The sequence below is a fragment of the Rhodamnia argentea genome, chromosome 3 (genome assembly GCF_020921035.1).
Source record: "Rhodamnia argentea isolate NSW1041297 chromosome 3, ASM2092103v1, whole genome shotgun sequence".
In the NCBI taxonomy this organism is placed as follows: Eukaryota; Viridiplantae; Streptophyta; class Magnoliopsida; order Myrtales; family Myrtaceae; genus Rhodamnia; species Rhodamnia argentea.
The window spans coordinates 23,968,126-23,990,438 of record NC_063152.1 but is presented as its reverse complement, the minus strand read 5'-3'; the positions used below and the strand labels follow the sequence as shown (position 1 = coordinate 23,990,438).

The following is a 22,313-nucleotide window of genomic DNA, read 5'->3' as shown; positions in this document are numbered from 1 at the left end:
CTTTGTTCTATTTTTTTTCCTCTTTCTTCCCCTGTGGCTGACGAGTGCTTCCTGGCCCTCGCCAGGCCTTGCATAGATTGCGGGCGAGGCTGCCTCGCCCAATGGCCCGCGAGGTCCAATGAAATCCTTCAATATACAACAATGTGGCTATTATATGTGGGGCCGGAATCTATTTGGGAATTTCAAATTCCATATAATTCTAATTGATTGATTGATATATATATATATATATATGCCTTTACATAGTTGCCATTCCTTTCCACTTGATTTTCAGGATAAGAAGCACATGCGCGTCAGCCAGCGACTCGTGAGAACCAAACGAAGGCTCGAGAATTTGTCAGTATAAATAGCGGGGTGCCTCCTTTTTTAACCCGTGGTCCGAAAGGTCGAAATTTCTCGAAAGACAAAATCGTTCGTCAGACACAAACATGAGGAACTTGCAATCAAGCCAACTGAGAGTGGGAGTGGTGAACAATACCCTCACCGAGGCCACAACGGTCATGAAGAAACTCGACACTCCGAAGGCGAGTCTCGCTAAGATTGAGCTTCTCGTGTTCCTCGCGGCCTTGCTACTAACCGGTCTCACCATCTGGGGCTCGTCGAGGCGTCGGCGCATGCCGCACTTCCACCCGGTGCTCAAGAACGTGTTGTGGGCAGCATACACCCTCTCAAGCTACCTCATCACGTACACGCTTGGTCTCATGACCGAATCTTCGTTCCGAAATGACCTGTTCCCGGTTTGGGCTGTTTTTTTATTGATCTTCTTCGGCAGCTCCGACACGTTCTCCGCCTACAGCCTTGAGGACAATGAGCAGTGGAAGATCTATGCTTGGCAATATTTGATGAAGAACTTTGCGTTGGTCGCGTTGTTGGTCGTGTACGCTACCAGGTCGCCGATGTGGTTGGGGGTCTGGTTTCTTTTGAACATGGTGCAGGTCAAGGTCAGTGATAGAACAACGTCTCTCAGGATGGCGAGTGCGTATGGCCTACAGAGAACCACCAAATTGATCGCTGACTACATGAGATCTGAACACCTGCCGCCAAATCCGCTGAATCCACCTAATCCGAACGCACCTGATCCGAACCCGCCTAATCTGATGACAGGATACGAGTATGTTGTGACAGGGGAAGAGGACAGATTGTTAAGCTGGGTGGACTTCCTTCTTGAGACCTGGAAACTGCTGCCACCCTGGAAGGGGGAAGAGCAACTAGCTCAAGCAAAAATGGAACAGCTGACCCGCCGCAAGCCATTGGAGATCACGGACCAAGTGATCACAGTCGAGAAGGTGTGGGCATGCCAAGGATGGCTTTTGAGCTCGACAGGCGGGGACGAAGACAGCAAGCTCAAGGACATTTGCCTCTCGTTTTCGCTCTATAAGCTTCTCTCCTCAAGATTTGGAGGCTATTCATTGCCCAAAGAAGCTCACCAAAAGACTTGGAAGTTGATTCAAGACGGTTTGCTCGCGAATGAAAATGGCTTCGAGCGAGCATTTCGGGTTGTTGAGCTAGAGCTTTCCTTTCTTTTCGATTTGTTCTACACCAACTACCCAATCGTCTTCCACCCTGGACGTTTGCGGCTAAAGGCGACGGAGCTCGGTCTTTTGGTCTCTGGGTCACTGCTGGTAATTATACTTCATTTTACGTGGTACTACTTGAAGAAACCCCTAGATGAAGTTCAACTGGCTGCTCCCGGTGGGGTGAGCATTGACATTCTCGTGACGACGGTGATTATTGTGGTATTCATATGTTTGGAGCTTGTGCAGTTTCGCTTCATGGCCATCTCGGATTGGGCAAAAGTAAGATGGCTATGTGACTACGTACGAGAAATCTCGTGGCATGGGAACGAACAGATCGAGAAGAAGATAGGACGGATATGCCGGGAATCGCGGGAGCCCTGGGCAAGGAAACTTGGCCAATACTCGCTTCTCGAGTCGCATGGTCACACCCCTTCATGGTGGCTAACCAACAGCTTAACAGCTGCTTATATTGACCCCCCAAGGGACGGTCAACAACAAATCGAGCCCATCAAATTGTCCTCGGAGGTGAAAAAAGCCGTTTTAGATTCTTTAATATCGAATCATCATGAATTGAAGAATGGACAAGCTTCTTTGGGACGAAACAAAGTGGTTCAGCTCTTGTGGGCTTGTGGGCTCAAGACGCAGACTCGAGTAATTTTCGCGTGGCATATTGCCACAAGTATTTGCGAGCACGAGGTGCGGATTTCGCATCCAAACTTCCTCGTGGCGACCGATTTGTCAAAGTATCTCGCCTACTTGGCAGCATTTTCTCCGAAGTTGTTACCTGATCACCCTTTCGACACGGAGTGTGCTTTCGCTCAGATCATCCTCGACACGAGAGACCTGCTCAAAGGTTGCAAGACCGGAGAAGAAAGAATAGAGAAGTTAAAGGAGACTGGAAGAACAGAGAAATTGAAGGAGATTGTTGGGACAACAGATGATGATAGTTTTAGAGTGATAAACCAGGGAGCGCGGTTAGGCCACGAACTGCTGGAACCGAAAGAAGGACAAGGAGGTCCGCAGCTCATTTGGAAGGTGTTGGCTGACTTTTGGGCGGAACCGATGGTGTATGCGGCTCCGTCAGATGACGCTAAAGCACACGCGGAGCACTTGGCGACGGGTGGGGAGTTCGTGACTCACTTGTGGGCCTTGGCCACTCATGCTGACATCACGCGACCCTAGCCAAAGATATGCCCATTTGTTAGATTCCATGTGGACAGGACTTTTAGTATGTCTTTAGTTGAGTCGAATAGTTCGGATTTCTATTATAAAATAAAGTAAGAATCGAGTCGCTAATGTGTTGTTTGAGTGGTTTTTCTTACTATGTACAAGCCTATGAAAGGAGGGTCAATGCGTTGTAATTGAGATGGGACATGTTGCTAGATATGTTTGATTGGGTCCGATCAATCAATACTTGTCGAGATACAAACTTCGAGTTTGCCAACATCGGCAGGGAAAACCAGAAGAAAGAGGTATAGGGGCATTGCCTAAAGGTGGACCAATGGCCCTCAATTAGGCACGGGGATCACCCAAGGCCATGCCTCGCGTGACGTTGGAAATTGACATCTATCGCATGGAGTGACTTGATTAATAACTTACAGAGGATGTCACGTGTGCACGGTGACAAGCGAAGCGAAGGGAAATGGATTCTCGCTCACGGTGGACTAACTTGCACAAGATTTCGCTGGACCCCTTGCTCTTGGGCTAATTTAACTCTATATTCGAAGAGTACAGGGATCAAATTGGCCGAAATTAAAGTTCAAAAACTAAATTGAAAGTTGAAGAATATATGCAGTACTTTAACATTGCCTTAAAAATTATTTCTAGAGAGCCATACCTAGTAAGTGAAAGGTTGTGATACTTAAAATTGTATAAGAAAAATCTATTTGACTAGAGGGGTATGAAGTCGTCGCGACCCTCACGAAGGGCTAATGTACTCCAAGAGATGGCTAATGGATTAGTAAGCCAAAAAGACTTAGCTCAAGCTCTTCTAAGTCCGTATCAATTTCAAAATATTCAACATGCAAGAAGAGTCACCACTAGCTCATTGCAATCGGCTAAAAACCGAGCAAGGTGCGAGAGAGCACCTTACTTCCCATGCAGCAAGTGCCGACATCCATTTAACCTAGCCCGGCTCCATTTTATTTTTATTTTCTTCTTTTTCATTTCTTTTTTTTTTATTTTCTATTTTCTATTTTTTATTTTTATTTTTCTGCTCTTCTCCTTCATCACACTCCTCCGAGAGATCTCACCGACAATTTGTCAAAGCTTCATTCTCCTGCCGTCCCCGATCGTTAGCCACCGTCAGCCATCGCCACAATCACCTCCAGGGACAACGCCGATCGACACAAACATCATCAAGCCGCCAACTACGCCAATGAACGTCAACCATTTTAGATCCGACATTCTTCGCCATTAAATCTACCGTCGACGGCCGAAATACAACACTGATGCAAGCATTCAAGATCTAAAAACAAGTCGAATTGCACACAAATATAGTAAGGCAAGATAATGAGAAAGCTAACTGCAAACGGACTTAAACCGTGAGCATCACCGGCGTGAAAATAGTGCCTCCAGTCTGACAGCTAGTTCGCGGCAGATTCCGGCGAGCAAACACATGACACGAAACCATGGGAAATAACAGAATAAGATGCAAATTCAACAAACAACGAAGTGAAAACAAATCAATCGTTACTTTGAATGCTATTCTACAATAGATTAAACTTGTTCAGATTCAATCGCTTCTTAAATCTTTCATTGAACAGGTAACATGCGATGTACAAAAAGAGGTTCCAGATTTAGATTCTTTGCAATTCTCAGTCAAAACTAGCGTAAGTAGTTCTGAACTAACATTATCCATCAAGAATTGACCTCAGTTTCCTAAAATCTACTCAGGAAGACAATGAAGCTAGTTTGACATTCTGATTTCAACGAACGCGAGAAAAAAAAAACTCCAACGAATACTTCGTTCATCAACAGAAGTAATACGTACAAAATATGTTTCTTTCTTCTTCTTTTTTGCCAAAGGCCCGAATTATGCTGAGTTAATTCATTTTTCACATCGTTTGACTGTGGAATTCATATGCTCTTCATATACAAAACATGTTTCTTTCTTCTTCTTTTTTGCCAAAGGCCCGAATTATGCCAAGTTAATTCATTTTTCACATCGTTTAACTGTGGAATTCATATGCTCTTCATATACAAGTGTCTCCCTCAACTTGTCTTTCTTTTTCCATAAATTTCCATACTTCATATGCTCTTAATACGTACAAAACATGTTTCTTTCTTCTTCTTTTTTGCCAAAGGTCCGAATTATGCTGAGTTAATTCATTTTTCAAATCGTTTTGACTGTGGAATTCATATGATCTTCATATACAAGTGTCTCCCTCAACTTGTCTTTCTTTTTCCATAAATTTCCATACTTCATATGCTCTTAACACGTACAAAACATGTTTCTTTCTTCTTCTTTTTTGCCAAAGGCCTGAATTGTGCTGAGTTAATTCATTTTTCACATCGTTTGATTGTGGAATTCATATGCTCTTCATAAACAAGTGTCTCCCTCAACTTGTCTTTCTTTTTCCATAAATTTTCGTACTTTGTCGCCCAGCAGTCGGTGAAAAGAGATCTGTGAACTTCTGGCTTTCAAGCCGCTCTCTCAAAGCGAATTTCAGGCCATCTTTCGCTACGCCGGTTATCTCTTTTTTCCACTAGGGAGACCATGCACCGATTTCTCAACTTCTTGAACCATGCAATGCACTGGTCGACCATTTTGTTGTACTATCTAAAGCTGGCCACGTCCGACGGTGTCACTTCGGGGACAGTCCTATAGAATTGGGCGTGGAATTGACTTTCCATGTCATCCCAATTTTGAACCGAATTGGCCGGCACGCTTGTGTATTACGTAAAGGCTGCCTTTGACAACGACAAAGGGAATGGCCTCAACTTCATACACTCATCTGGGCTGTGAACTTGCTAATATGTTCTACTATCAATTGGCCATCCTTCCTTTTTTTTTTTTTTCGGTCAAAGCCATCCTTCCTATTAAATACGTTAAAGTCTGTTTGATAATGCATTGATCCCTTTGGGATCCTGTATAGGTTGTATTTGGCCCATCTGCCCCTCAGGCGGGGAAGGTGGCCTCTGCAAGTTATCAACTAGCTTCTGCGCCCTACACAGGAACTACCCTTGATTTGACAGCATTGGAGTAGTGATGTTTATTGGATTTAAGGGTTAATCACTCCGACTAGAGGCTACATTATCACATTACCCATAGGCCTAGCGGTATTGCTGGTAAACGATGATAGAACTGGTCTTTCGTTCTCTGCGTTCGGCAAAGGGATATGCCGGTCCGCCATCCTAATGTTGTTTCCATTAATATTGTCCTAGACTTGGCCATTCTTGTTAACGATACCATCTAATGATGTTTGTCTGTGAAACAAACAAAAGTGCCTTTTCCTTTGTCCCACGTAGGAAAAATGAAAGAGTGTGAAAAACTTTTTAAGTGAAAAGTTGTTATAGCCTCTCAAATGAAAATATATATATATATATATATATATATATATATGTGTGTGTGTAAAGTATGCTAGACCCCATTATATGCGGGTATACGATTTTTGTGCGATTATTAGGCACACTTAGCATTTGGTATGCTTTTGTTGTCACAGATCAGAATTGACACTAATCAATGATCATCTTTTTTATTTTTGGAATTATAATAATAAATTAACTATAAAGGTGTGTCGAACATGATAATTGCAATTATAATAATAAATTTTCTAGTGGTTATTAGGGGCTCTTACTACCTCCGAAAAGGTGTGTTACACTACAAAAAAAATGGATTTAGCCACGAAAATTAGTGATGGAAAAAATTTGTCGCAAATTTGGGACGGATTTTGCGATTTTGCGACGAATTGAGTTTTTGTTGCAAATTTATGACGAAAATAGCGACAACAACATTTCATTGCTAATTTGTGACGATTTTTTTTTTCGTCACAAATTTAGCGACAAAAACCCAATTTCGTCACAGATTTACCGACGAAGACTAATTTCGTTGCACATTTAGCGATGAAAACATAATTCCTTGCAAATTTAGCAACGAAAACTCAATTCGTCACAAATTTAGCTACCAGAACTAAATTTCATCGCAACTTACGGGCTGTTGTTTTGTGACGAAAAGACCTTTTCTTCGCAAAATGCGTGACGAATATTATTTTCGTCGCAAATTGTGTGACGAATAATATTTTCGTCGCAAATTGTGCGACGAAATTCAATTTTCGTCGCAACATGCGCTCGGTTATTTTGCGACGAAATTTTGTTTTCGTGGCAAAATTTCCCACGAATTCACGTTAGTCGCAAATTTAGCAACCGAGAACTAAATTTTTGTGACGAAAACGCCTTTTCCTCACAAAATGCACAACAAATATTATTTTTGTCGCAAATTGTGTGACGAATAATATTTTCGTCGCAAATTGTGCGACGAAAATTGAATTTCGTCGCAACATGCGCTTGGTTATTTTGCGACGAAATTTAGTTTTTGTCGCAAAATTTCCCACGAATTAATATTCGTCGCAAAATTTGCTACGAAAACTAAATTTCGTCGCAAAATTTGTGACGAAAACTAAATTTCGTCGCAAAATTTGCAAGGAAAATTAAATTTCGTCGCAAAATTTGTGACGAAAACTAAATTTCGTGGCAATTAGGCTCAATTGTTTTGCGACGAAATTCAGTTTTCGTCACTAAAAATCATCTCTAAACCCCACCGACACTTTTGCGTCGCAAATTTCAATATTTCGTGGCTGATTAAAGTTTCCCCCTTTAAAATCCCGTGACCTTCTCTCTCACCGTACTCTTGTCTCTCTCTCTCTAGTCCGCACTCTTGTTGTTCGACCGCTCTCTCCTCTCTTCATTTTGCCTTCTATCTTCTCGCTTCTCCATTTTTGTATGTGTCTTATGATAATCATAGAATAAGTTATTCTTTATTTCATCATTTTCTTCTATCAAATGGTACAAGCTTCATGAAAGTTAAGTAATTTTTGTTTGTCTTTTTTTAGATACGTGTCTATTTGAAGATCTTGCAATCCAAGCGAACGTTGCGATTTTTATCAAATTAAACACTTTCTCCTACAAAATATTGAACCAGATACTTGGGTAAGCCCCGTTGACATTGCAACTTTTTTTTTTTAAATTACGAAGTAAAGTTGAGCTCATAAGTTAATGTGTCTGTGAAGTAATGCAACATTAGCAATAATATTTGTGACATTTTTCCGAAAAAACGTTCATTTAGGGTCGCAGACTTGTAGTGAATTTTGTCTTTTGTCGGTGCTAGATGAAAATTTGTCCACAAATTTGAGACGAAAAGGGTATGTTCGTCGCAAAATTTGTGATGAAAACTGAATTTCGTCACAAACTATGCTTTGTTGTTTTATGACGAAATAGATTTTCATCGCAAAATTTGTGACGAAATAGTGCTCGTTGCAAATTTGGTATGAAAAATGTATGTTGTTGCAAAATGTTGCGACGAAAATAAAATGTGTCGCAAATTTCACGACAAGGACAATTTGTCGTCGCAAACTACACTCGGTTTGTTTTGTGACGAAAACTGAGTTTCGTCGTAAAATTTGCGACAAAAGTTGAATTTCGTCACAACATAGCGACGAACACATTTTTTCATCGCTAATTGGCTATGAATCGCTTATTTCGTCGCTAATTAGCAACAAATAATCTTCGTGACAAAATTAACAATGGCTTTAGGGTGTCGTCGCTAAATTCGCGTCTTATGGTAATCGTAGAATAAATTATTATTTATTTCACCATTTTCTTCTATCAATTGTCATAAGCTTCATGAACCCGAAGTAATTTATTTTTTAAGATACGTGTCCATTTGAAGGTCTCGCAATCCAAGTGGACCTTGCAATTCTCATCAAATTGATCTTTTATATTATAAATATTTCAGTCACTTCTTGAAATGGTATTTTTTTTTCATTTTTTTCAATTTGAAAGTAATTGTTTCATGGCTGAGTGTATTTTAATTTTTACAATTTGACGATTTTAATTAAGAATATTAAATAGTAGATATGGTATTTTAATATTTTAAGAGATTTTTTAATTTTTATACAGACACCATGCAAAGAGAGAGGGCTTGGATGTATAATAAGAACTTACCTAGACATCAAGGATTGACCGATGAGTTTCGTACTAGGTTGGAACAGTTTTTAAAGTTTGCTAGTGGTAAATTTGAGTTGATGGATGGAAATAAGTTAAGGTATCTATGTAAAAGATACAATAATAATAAATTTCATGTTTGTGACAAAGTTAGAGAACATCTCTGTAGATTTGGGTTCACTCCGAACTATTATAATTGGACTTGTCATGGTGAACAATTTATATCCGATGAAGGATATGGAACAAGTGACCAATTTTCAGTTATGGAGGAATGTAGCTATTATAATCAATTGAACCCATATCGGAGGATGGTGATTGATGCAGCTGGTCAGAATTTCGTTTCGAAATCGAACTATGGGAGAACTAGTTTTGCTCATACATTTGAACAAGTGGGTAATAGTTATGCATCATAAATGGAAGAGGCGGGAGTAACAAGTTTTGATGAGAATGTGCACAATGAAACTTTTACATCTAATCAGTTTTGTGAAGTGTTGAAAGCAGCAAATGAACCTTTATGGGCGGGTTGTGACAACCACACTAGGTTATCAATGACAGCAAGACTATTAAACATCAAGGCAGAGCATAATGTGCCCGAGAATTGCTTCAACTCTTTTGTTGACGTAATGTGGGGAGCAATGCCTTGCGATAATATCATGCCAAGTGATTTTTATGACATGAAGAAGTTAATGGATAACTTAGGTCTACCAGTGGTAAGAATTGATGTATGTAGTACGGGTTATATGTTATATTGGGGGGATGATGAAAATGCCTAATCTTGCAAATTTTGTGGCCAACCGAGGTACAAGATTAGCATGAGGCATGGTCGTTATCAGAAGCATAGACCATATAAGCAATTGTTTTATCTGCCTGTAATTCCCGGATTGCAAAGGCTTTATGCGTCTAAAGCCCCTGCTGAACACATGAATTGGCATGCAAATCATGAAACCGAGGAGGGTTTGAAGTGTCATCCTTCATATGCAGAGGCATAGAAACATTTTGATAGAACATATCCCGAGTTTGTGATGGAGCCTTGAAACATTAGTTCAGGTCTCTGTGCTGATGCATTTGCCCCATCCGGGAAATCGGGAAAAAGTTATTCATGTTGGCCAGTTATCCTAACTCCGTACAATCTGCCACCTGGTATGTGCATGAAGACACCTTATATGTTTTTGACGTTGATCGTGCCTGGCCCGCAAAATCCGAAAAAATTGATAGATGTTTATATGCAACCATTGATTGCGGAGTTACGACAGCTGTGGAATGAAGGTGTTCTTACGTATAATGTTTCTACTAATCAAACATTTGTAATGAAGGCTGCACTTCTTTGGACGATAAATGACTTTCCAGCTTATGGGATGTTATCCGGATGGAGTACAGTTGGGATCATAGGATGTCCGATATGTATGGAGAGATCAAAGTCATTCAGATTAAAACACGGTAAGAAGGCCAGCTATTTTAATTGTCATAGACAATTTTTGCCGATAAATCCTACATTCCGATGGAATAAAAAAGAGGTCATTAAGAATAGGACTGAAAGAACACCCCCACCATTGAGGTTGACTGGTGATCAAATTTGGGAGCGAGTGTATAACTTTCCGAGTGTTGTTGAAAACCCGTATGGCACGACTATTGCGAATGGAAGCGCACATAAATGGACTAAGCGCAGTATATTTTGGGATTTACGATATTGGAAGACCCATCTTATTCGCCATAATCTTGACGTCATGCACATAGAAAAGAATGTTTTCGATAATGTCGTCTATACTCTGATGGACGTCATTGGAAAAACAAAAGACAATTTGAATGCAATAAAAGATATGAGAGTTATTTGTGATCGGCCAGCACTAGATGTGGATGCAAGCAGTAGGGGACCAAAAACCAAAAGCAATTTACACATTGGACAGGGAGCAAAGACGGGTTGTTTGTCGGTGGTTGAAATCAGTACGATTTCCTTATGGATACACTTCAAACATCGGGAGATGTGTTGATTTGAATGAATGCAAGTTGACAGTCCCGAAGAGCCATGATTGCTACATATTTATGGAAAGATTAATTCCAATAGCTTTTAAGGAACTTCTACCGAACTTTGTATGGGGCTCCATCACAGAGTTAAGTAATTTTCTTTATGATATTTGCTCTACAATGTTAAAAGCATCACACATGGAGAAGCTAGAGGGAGATATTTCATTCATTCTTTGCAACTTAGAAAGAATATTCCCTCCATCGTTCTTTGATTCAATGGAGCATCTCTTAGTTCACTTGCCTTTTGAGGCCAGAGTTGCGGGTCCCATCCAATTTCGCTGGATGTATCCATTTGAGAGGTAAAATATATTTTTTAATAAATTTGAAATTACTTTATCACTTATTATATTCTGATGAACTTTTCTCTATTGCAAGTAGGCTCTTATATCATTTGAAAAGAAAAGTGAAGAACAATGCATTTATTGAAGCTTCAATTTGTAATGCATATATTATGGAAGAAGTAACAACATTTGTATCTTACTATTTTGAGTCGCACGTACAAAGCAAGAGGCGGAGAGCAAGAAGAAATGATGAGGGGCCCATTAATCCTAATTGCAAATCATTCTTTATTTTCTATTATCTTGGTCGACCAAGCGGCGCATGTAAGTCTTGTTACTTAACAAACGAAGAATGGCGGGCATCCCAGACATATATTTTGCTGAACCGTCCAGAAGTGGAGCCATACTTCGAGTAAGTATACTTTTACATATATATTTATTGTGTGTCAAACATTCGCTAATATATATATGGTATTTGTTAATAGGATTTTTTGAACTTCAATGTATGGACTACCACCAAATGAGTTCGACCGTGTGTGCGATAAACAATTTGCAGCATGGTTCAAAATACATGTAAGTTGCTTATGGATGAAAAGCAAGTTATTAATATTTTATAAATCAGTAATTAAAAAAATATTGTTAACTTTGCGTGTGTGACTTCAAGTTCACAGTACACATGATCTAGTCGAAGAGCAAGAATTGTTATATCATTTATCATGTGGTCCAAAAAGAATGGTATGAACTTGGCCAATGTATTTCATAAATGGGTACAATTTTCACACTCGAGAATATAGAATGGGAAAAGCCAGGAAAAGTACACTAGAAGTGCCATAACTTTTGTACGGCGTTCACTTGAGTGCCATAACTTTCAAAACGTTCACTTAAGTGTCATAACTTTTAAAAATCGTTCACTTGAGTGCCATGTTGACGTGGCGGCCGGAAAAACTGACGTGGCAGTCGGAAAAGTTACTGTAGCACGCCGAAAAAGTTACTGTAGACGCCGGAAAGATGACGTGGCACGCCGGAAAAGTTACTATAGCACTCAAGTGAACGATTTTGCTCCGATGTAGTACTCAAGTGAATGATTTTTGAAAGTTATGGGACTCAAGTGAACGTTTTGAAAGTTATGGCACTCAAGTAAACGTCGTACACAAGTTATGGCACTTCTAGTGTACTTTTCCCGGGAAAAGCCACAATGAATAGTAGTGTGTGTGTGTTCGGTCATCTAATGGTGGTAGTACAAAAGATGATTTTTATGGCTTGTTGGATAAAATCATAGAGATAGAGTATCTTGGACCATTAATGCGAATGGTGTTATTTAAGTGCATGTGGTTCGATCCCGTCAAAGGAATGAAGGTGAATACGAAGTTTAATTTGGTCGAAGTAAATCACAAGAAAAAGTATATGAAATATGAACCATTTATTTTAGCACAACAAGCAATTCAAGTATATTATGCATCGTATCATAGTTTGAAACGCGACAAAGCTAATTGGTGGGCTATATGTCAAACCAAAGCATGAAGAAAAATCGAGGAACACTGGAAGGATATATCGTATCAACGGGAGGAAGTTTGTAACACAGTTGAAATTGAAGAATATAATATTCTGACTTTACGAGATCCATACGGAGCTGTGATAGATGTGGATCCAAATGAAATTCGCGAATCAAATGTAGAAGACGTTGAAGAATCTGATTTCGAGATGGAGGCTGAATATGATACTCTTGATGAAGAAGAAGATGAAGATGAAGATTAGGATTTTTTACACTTTCACTAATAGGACGTTCGTCGCTAAATTCGATGATTTTGCATTGGATAGGACATTTGTCGTACATTTGCGATGACTTTATGTTGTGTTGTTGTTGTTGTTGTTGTTATTATTATAAATTATTATGTGTTAAATATGTCTTGAATTTTATGTATTTGGTCCGGTGCATCACCCGACCCGACACACACATATATATATTTTTGGGTAAAGAACCCGATATATTTTTGTGTGGCCCAAAAGTGGAGAAAAATTGAGATTTAGTTCGTGATGCGGAGAGTTGGGTGATGAATCGAACCAAGTATAGCGGTGCGAACGGATCTGTATGGGGGTTCAGGGGCAATGCTTCAAAAAAAAAAATTTGGGCCCTATTTATACTACGACTAGGGTTTTTCGTTTTTTTTCGTTTGTCTCAAATTTTTCCACGAGAACTACACTTCATCACAAAAATTTGCGACAAAATGCGATTCCTCGCCAATTTTTCCATGAGAACTACACTTCATCACAAAAATTTGCGACGAAATGCTATTTGTCGCAAATTTTGCAACGACATCTGAATTTCGTGGAAAAAATTTGTGACAAAATACCCTTCGTCGCAAATTTTGCAATGACATTTGAATTTCGTTGCAAATTTTGCAAGGAAATGGATTATTCGTCGCAATAATTTTGCAACGAAATGATGTTCGTCGTAGTAAATTTGTGACAAACATCATTTTCATCGCAAGATTGGCAACGAAAAATTTTTTCGTTGCAAATTTCCAACGAAAACTCTATGTCGTTGCAAAATTCCCCACGAAAAGATATTTTCGTCGCAAATTTTGCGACGAAAATAGCCTTTCATCGCAAAAAAAGAGGGCTTAATTCTCAATTAGGTCACTCTCCCGGCTTCTCCAATCTGTCTTTGCTGAGTTTGCTCTGTACTCTGTCGCACATCTCCTCTCCGAGTCCTCTATATCACGGGTCTCTCACTCTGTCCCCTCGCCTCCCCTTGACACCGATCTTCGCCTCATGGCTGCTACCCTCCCCTCGGGCCCTCGGCTCGCCGCCTCCCTCGCCTCGCATCGTCTCGTCTTGCCACCTCATATCGCCTCCTCGTCTCATCTCCTTGGCTTGCCTCCTTCAAGCTCTCTCGCTCTCGCCGCTCGATCTCCTTCGTTGCTCGCAGCTCCGTTTTGGTGTTACGGGTCCACTCTGCTGCACACGAAAATCGGGTAATTTCTTGTTTAGATGTATCGTGTTGCGGCATTCAATTTGAAAATTTTTGGATCCTTTCCCTTCCTTTTGAGATCTGTTTGTGACGATGAGTTCTCGGTTGAGTCGGATGTGGGGGCTACTTTGGGATGGATGTATAGGCATTCTCTTATTCCGATCCGTTGCTCTTCTTTATGTTCGTTGCATTGTTCAAGCTTGAGGTGAAAGCTTTTGGTCCGGTGATCTTGATTTTGTGTCGTGAATTAGCATGCGACTACTGACGAAAAAAAAAAAAAAACGTCTCTCCGTTACTGCGTTTTTATTTTCCAAATTGCTCTTGTTCATAGGTTTTCTGTCAATTTTGGTATGCAGAGCTCTCTAAATAGGACTCGAGAATTGGTCCCAAGTTCCTTAATGCTAGTGTTGTTGGCTCTGGAGATCTATAATATCGTGATGTTTGGAGTTTATAAAAATGGTATTTGTTACGCTAAGAGCTAATTGAATGGTGTTGTAAAGACATTGGGATTCAAATTTACAAATTTTGGCATTAAAAGACGAATTCCTTTTAGTTGAAAGCACCGGGCTTTTGCTCGGTGGAATTTTTTATACGTTCTATGTGTTGAAGCCGATGCGATCAATGACAGTGTTAAAGCATGGTTTACAATGAAAGAGTGAAGTTGTACAAACATAGAATGGAGCACTGCTTTGTGAAAAATTAGTTGCAACGTGCAAAGAAGGTCAATGGGCATCTTAGCTTTGAATTGCCCTCATTTCATCTTGTGATAATGGTCTTTTGTTTTTTTAGAAAATTTTCCGTCTATTTTCCCATGTGCCTGCTAAATGGTTATCATTTTCTACTTGTTCTTGTATTCTTTTATAGATTTATCTAGTACTAAATGATTTTTCCTTGTGCCCCAAAAAAGTTTGTGGGAATGTTGGCTGCATAGCTGCCTATCTTAAGTCAGAGATTGAATCGGAAGGAAGAGCTGCTTATTATATAGGAGTGCCAATTGTGATATACGTGCATCTAAATCTGACCATTGAAGAGGTAAAACACAGGTTTCAATCTTGGTCCAAATTGGGTTATATTTAGAAGATTTTTCGAATTGAATTACGTTTTCAAATGTTAATATAAAGTGTTTAGTTCAATGTAAAGTATATAGAAATATTAAAATTTTGATATGCACTGTCTACAGTAACTAGGAAAAGAAAATTTCCTTAGGCCAAAGTAGGAAAGAAAATGTTGGGAATGTTTGGTGTGGCACAAATGATATTTTAAATCGTGTAATCATGTGCCACTAGGATCTTGATTTCCCTTAAATGGCCTAAGTTGGCCTTATTTGTTCTAACTCATACTCTCATACTCTCATACTCTCATACTCAAGGATTTTGGATAAAAACTGGTTAGGGAGAGCTATCTTTATATTACTGAAATACTTTGGATGAGGTGGAAAATAGTCTCGCAATGAGATTAGACCAAGTGATGGTATATATAGCTCATGAGGTAAATAATTTCTTTCAATTTTTTAAATTATTTACATAATGACTAAATAACGAAGGTACTATTGATTGGATTGTATTCATTCTATGTGAGGGAGATATTGTTAGCCTTATTGAAGGACTCTCTTTGATGGAAGGGCTTGTTTGGTAAGAACCAAACAAAAGATAGGCAAGTATATAATGTCATGTAATATACTCCTCTTTATTTTTTGTGGAATCTAATGACTACAAGATTTCAATAAGTTCCTTTAGTGCCAGAGCTTTGTATTTATTAGAGGCGATAGCAAGTTCCTTACGCTTTTCACTTACTCTCTGAAACAAAATGGTAAGCTTCATGATGTACGTCATTATGTGTTCCTAATACATGTTCTTATTTTTTCTTATGTTTGTCTAACCTTTTTAATCATCAGTATAAGCATGGAGGTCCCATTCGTGGTATATCTTCACAAGGAAAACCAGGCGCTTCCCATTCACCTTTGCCTTCCCCTAGCTCGTCCCTAGCCCTTTCCTCCGGCTCGTCCCAAGCCCTTTCCTCTAACTCGTCCCCGGCCCTTTCCTCTCACTCTCAACCACTACATGCCGAAGGACCCATCCGACCTGAATGTACTTCAGTTTCACGTGCTTCTGCTCCACCTTCTTCAGTGGAACACTCACATGATGAGGGAAGCACACCTGAAGAAGATAGCCAGACCGTGATAAGGTCATTTGGAGATTTGTAAGTACTTTTTTTTTATTGGTCATCCCTTTGTTTGGTTTTACATATAGATGTGAATTGCATTGTCCTTGTTTGCGGATTCGACGAAGCTACGTGGGTGGTGCGGGTTCTTAATAAAATTGTCAATAACTATTGGAGGAGGTCGTTGATTAGTTATAGTGCCGCTCCAAGACAAGTGAAGGATTTGTGGTGGAATGAGTTCGATGTAAGTTTTATTCTTTTGTTTTTTCACAAACTAAATTCGGCATAAATGAAATCAGTTGTTTTTCCATTGATTATAGCGAAAGTTCAAATGGGAGGAATCGGACGAGGAGGAAATTAGAAGAATTTTTAAGAAAAAAGTTGGTGATCACATTCGCAATGTGATGAATAGAGCAAAGACACAAAATGTGAAGCTAGATTTTATCACTAGTGACGATTGGGCGGAAATGAAGACAAGTTGGGAAAGTGAAAAAAATAAGGGAAGGAGTGAACAAAACAAGAAGAATCGAGCTTCTTGTTCTTTTGAAGGATCTGCGACGTATGCTGGGGGCTCCATCAACGTTGCGGAGCATAGAAAAAGGATGGTAAGTTCTAATAAATATATGGTAAGTTAATTTAATTTAATTGCTCATTTGTGTTTCAATTTTGTAGACACATGAATTGGGGATGGAGCCGATGTATTTCGCTACATCTGAACGAACATTTCAAAAAAAAGATAAGACATGGACTAACAACCGAACGAAATGTATTAAAGTATATAAGGTTATATACTTTTGACTTTATGGAAACACGGTTTGAAAACCATGAATGCATTCAATGTTTATGGTAATTAGATATATGCAGTTATTTTATTTTCATTTCCATTTTGTTGATGTAGGAAAAATATGATGAGCTGTTAATGAGTACGGCTAGTGGCGGTGAAAGTGGGAGTGCGGATGAACTTTCAGCAATCGACAAACAGGCATTGTGGATGAAGGCAATGGGTGGGAAAATATATAGCCCGGGATCCATGTCAAGGGTATGCCCGGGAAAGGCGGCTGGGAGTTCGTCCTCCAGTACGGCTGCTTCAAAGAGGACACGTATGGAGGAGGAAATGACCCAACCGAGACATTTGCTTGAAGAGAAGGATGAAGAGATTAAATTGGTCAGAGACCAACTTGCACGAAAAGATGAGCAAATCAAACAGATGGATGAGCAACATAAATCCTTCGAGTGTCAAATGCGGTCTCGGATGCAAAGGGTCATGCAACACCTCCATCTAAATGACAAACGGGTTCCTCCTGTACCTCCCACTAATGAAAGAGGTGATGGGCAAAATGATGGGCGACACAATGAGGACGAGATTTCTGATGATGATGAATTAATTAGAAGTCTTATCAATGGTTAAACAAGAAGGTGGAGGAGGTGGAGATGAAGACATGATACACGATCGGTTTGAATTTCCGAAGAAGGTATTTTGTTTTTTTCCAAGTTAGGATTTTAATTTTTCTCTCCTTTAAGCCTAAATTTTACTTAGTGAAGTCGAGTAGCACTTGATCTTAAGGTTTGGTCTTTTACTTGATCTTAAAGTTTGGTGTTTTATTTTGAATCAACGATATATGTTGGTAGTGGATATTCTATGGCCTCCTACATATGCTAACAAATGAGAATTTACTTTCCTCGAAGAAAATGAGTATACCTGGTTGATCTTTCTTAAAAAATTATTTGTTTCCAGATAGATTAATATTTCTGTTTGTTGTGTATTCGACTCTGCTGTTTCTTTCCATCTTTTCCTGTATGAAGTTTTCAATAGTTTCTGCTGTTTTTAATGTCTCATTTGATTCCCATGTGGTCTACTGCAATTTGTTAATCTCATTCAACATCACTAGTCTTGCTTATAGAATAGTCATGTTTCATATTGTTGAAAAAATGGTGATGGTGTGATAGATAAATTCCACCCATTTTATGGATTTTTGCACGTGCTTATCTATTCGCCATTTTCTGATGGCCTTTTTTTCTTCATATAGGTACAAGAGTGTCATGATAGAAGGTGTGTCTCAAATTTTTGCGGCCATTTTCCAATGCACTTTAGAGGTGGGATATACTCCAATTTGGTGTTTGTTTGTGTGATGATACCTTTTTTACTTGTCATGCGAGGTGCAATTTCAAAGTAAAATTTGTGCCCTTTGAGTCGTGTGCCATGGATCAGTGATGGTCCTTTTGTTGAATTATGAGACCTTATGTTGTGCTTGGATGATTTGTTATGGCACTTTCGCCTTTGTGACAATCATGTAGACATGATCTAATGCCTAAGCGCTACTCTTTCTACTGTAATGCAGCCAGCTATTCTTCCAATTCAAATGTCGAGATTAGGACAACTGACCATTCTCTCTGTACCAGGAGGTTCGTTTCTCTCTAATTCCATCAGAGGATCTTAATTTCTTGTCATAGCAATGGTTTTCTTAGAGTCCATCACATATAAAGACAACAGAGGATACTCCATAAGTAACTCGGCAACTGGTCGACCTAACAGTATTTTGTGGCTCAAGCTGGATGACAGTCCCTATAATACATGATGTTAGTCAACACAAGCAGTTCTGGTCTCTATGCGTCTTCTAAACAAAATGGGAGGACAACTACTATTCCACATCTGAGCAATAGACTTCCTTTTGCTCCGATAACACGATAAATAACCACACAATTGTAGGGACTAGCGAACAGACATCTGTCCCTATGCAGAAGCTTTCGCACAATTAGATTCAAGAATTGAAGCACAGCCTTTGGGTCTACATTCCCAGAGTTGATTAAGGATGTTCCCACAAAAAATTGGGAGACTAAGAGAAAAGTTTTGGCCCGACTCTTCTGCCTTCAATAGATTATCATTGATTTGTTATATTGTGTTTCCAAATCATCATTTCTCTGATTGATATGCATACTTGTATGAGCTCTGTCATTTCACTTTTGCAATTTTTCGGTTCTTTGTAGGTCAAATTGACGATTATGATCGTGGATCCGAGGGATGTTGAGCGAAGGAGACTTTTTGGGGATCGAAGACCCCGATGCCCCTACCTTTTGCTTTTTGCCTCGTCAAGACTCCTTTTGAGTTATCACAATGCATTTGTATAGTTAGAGTACTAGGAGATCTTTCAGTTTCTTGTAATTGAAACAGATGAATGTATTTTATATTATATTATTATAATATTTATATCTTATTACTTGCTTAATTAATGGTAACTATAAATTTTCAAATTAATTTTGCTTTTAATTATATTTCAAATCAGAAAATAAAAAATTAACAAAATTCGCCGCTAAATTCATCGCTAAAGAATAAATAAAAATTTGCATATCGGCCACTAATTAGCAACGGAAAGCGAAGTTCGTCGCAAATCTGAAATTTTGTGACGAAAATTTTGCCAAAATTCGTCACTAATGTGTTTTACGAGGAATTTTGCGACGATAGAAAATTTCGTCGCTAATACCGTGTCGCAAAATTTGCGACGGAAATTTGCAGATTCATCTCTATTTTGCAACTAATTTTGCAACGAAAATAGGGTTGTCGCAAATTTGCGACAAAAGTCATGTTCGTCCTAAATTTGTCACGAAAGAAAAATTTGTCGCACATTTGCAATGAGTTATCCTTCGTCGCAAATTTGCGACGAACATTGTCTTCGTCGCAAATTTGCGACAACCCTATTTTCGTCGCAAACTTGCAACGAATTACCCTTCGTCACAAATTTGCTACAAACAGTGTCTTCGTCGCAAATTTGCGACGAACATTGTCTTCATCGCAAATTTGCGACAACCCTATTTTCGTCGCAAAATTAGTTGCAAATTTGCAACGAATTATCCTTCGTCACAAATTTGCGACAAATAGTGTCTTCGTCGCAAATTTGCGACGACCACGATTTTTGTCGCAAAATTCGTCACAAATTTGCGACAAATCTGCAAATTTTCGTAGCAAATTTTACGACACCGTATTAGCGATGAAATTTTTTTCATCGCAAAATTCCTCGCAAAACACATTAGCGACGAATTTTGGCGAAATTTTTGTCTCAAAATTCGTTGCAAAAAGCGCGTTTTTTTGTAGTGTTAGACATAAAGAGGTGTTTGAATAAATCGATTTTGGACATGAATAGTTTGGTCTGAATTTACAATTTTTTGGAATGAAGAGCTGTGTTCTTTTCAATAAATATACTACATTCCGTTCATTATTTTTAACTTCTTCCATTTTCGTTTCCTTCAATTTTAAGAGAAATACAACCATTGTTTTCGATTGTTTCCACTGAGAGTTCTTGAAGAAATATCCTAATTGCTATATGATATTCTCGTTGTGAGACTTTGTTGAATCCCGAAGGATTTTGTCAGTAATCATTAGCATCATTGTGAGGCAAATAATTTCTTAAAAAGAGTGTTGTCAAACTTCAAAGTCTAATTCCATTTGTTCTTCTCTAAACTTCCCAACGCGGTCAAGGCCACCTAGACCTAGGTTGTTTTGATTTTGACTGTCGATGGTCCCAGCCCTTTGAAGAATTCTAACCGCTGACTGTAGCATTATCTGGGCCGAATTCCCACCAATGTACATATTAGTGGAGGGGTTGAAGTTACGTAGCCTACAGCCACCTGACCGCCTAGGGTAGGAAATGGGTGAGCCGACGGCCCTGGTGCCGACATGAGTTCCGTCACCACAGTGATCATAGGTTTGTTAACCCCGCAACAAGATTCATCATGGATTGGCCAAGTCGTTCTGCTGCCCTTCAAACATCCTCCTCGTAGTGGCCACCATGACACAGTCTGGGGCCAATTTTCTCTGTTGATCTTCGGTGTAATTGTCATAGTCGGCGACTCCGCCCGAGGAGGCCTCTTGTCTACTAAATGCGGGGACTGATTATCCTCGCCAGCAATGCTACGAGGCGCTTGACTCCTCCTCCTCGCTGTAAACACTTCTTAAATCGAACCATAAATGGTCTCACCAAGCATGCTAAAAAGATGTTCCTCTGGAAATGTCCATCGACGAAAAATCTTTCACCAAAGGATAAGATCTTTGGCTTTTTAAGAATTGAATCGGATTCTATGGCGATTCCGATAGGAAACAATACATATGGCTAAACTGCGAACTACTAATAAAACAATAAATAATGCAGATAAAGAATTGGTAAAATAGATTACAAAAAGAATTGATAATTGTTAGTGATTGTTGGGATCCCTTTACTTCCTTGAGCAATTAATAGCCGAATACGAAAGGTAACCGTCACGTAGCGATTATTGTTCAAACCCTAACTTCTCCCAAGATTCTAAGGCATAATCCTCGCGAATCTAAGACATGATTCGATAACTCCCTGCACTCATTTGAAGTTCTATTCTCATCGCCAACACCAAATGGGGGTTCTCAGAGTATCACAGCCCAGATTATTTTTTCAGTGTCAACGTCTAGATAGTATAAACTTCCATCCTGTCGGTAATCTGATTGTTATCCTAAACCCTAAGCTTTGATGATGATAATTATCTTGTATATTCAACAACAAAAATGCCGGTACATGCAAATAAGACTTCATTTAGGATTGGTTAACAAATTCCATTTTTCTTCATAGACAATTTCAAAACATAGGGCTGTTTTTTTTTTTTTTTTTAAAGTACGAGTTTGACGAGCCATGCCGGCCTGCTCCACATGCTGGAGTGTGAACCATAACGGGTCATGGATCATACCACGCCACGGTCTTGTGCCCTCGGCCTAGGATGGCCCCGCCCATTTCGTTCCTTCCCATATAGCTAGCAACGGGCCGGGCCGACAAGGCCCCAGCCCAACTTCCATGCTTGGATGCATGTGAATGCATGCTGCACAGAATTTGCAAATTCCAGATACTACATGCTAGTCAATACTCGATAGATATTTAAGAAGAGAGAGAGAAGTTCAGAGATGAATGCACATTCGGTGCCATATGAAAATGGGATGAACACAGCTAAGACCTTTCACTTCTGCTCCGGACGTGATCTTGGTAGCTATTATTTTTGCTTTTGTTCGAAAAGACTATTTCATTCATCAACCCAGAAACTCGGAACATGATAGATGAGTCTCGGAGCACAAAATATTCCAAAGAGGCGAAGGTGGATAACACAAGCAATTAGCAGGGAGGAATTTTCCGCGATGAGCTTTGGCAACCCAGTCTGCTGGCTGGTTGGCCTCGCGTGGGCAATGATTCACGCGCA

The 22,313-nt window shown here is 39.5% G+C and overlaps 1 protein-coding gene across 1 annotated transcript; it reads left to right on the top strand.

The window, feature by feature from the left end:
* Positions 1-428: 428 nt before the first annotated feature.
* On the top strand, positions 429-5,725 carry LOC115728764. Its single transcript, XM_030659140.2, has 3 exons — positions 429-2,370; positions 2,901-2,989; positions 5,615-5,725. The coding sequence occupies exons 1-3, from the start codon at positions 429-431 to the stop codon at positions 5,723-5,725; spliced, it is 2,142 nt and encodes a 713-aa protein (XP_030515000.2).
* The last annotated feature ends 16,588 nt before the right edge of the window (positions 5,726-22,313 follow it).

What these genes read in the sequence shown, in the direction of transcription:
- LOC115728764 (XM_030659140.2), top strand. Translation starts at nt 429, where the DNA reads ATGAGGAACTTGCAATCAAGCCAACTGAGAGTGGGAGTGGTGAACAAT. An exon ending in CACGAGAGACCTGCTCAAAG is followed by an intron (nt 2,371 to 2,900) that starts GTTGCAAGACCG and finishes ACATGTTGCTAG; the next exon opens with ATATGTTTGATTGGGTCCGA. An exon ending in GGGAAAACCAGAAGAAAGAG is followed by an intron (nt 2,990 to 5,614) that starts GTATAGGGGCAT and finishes GATCCTGTATAG; the next exon opens with GTTGTATTTGGCCCATCTGC.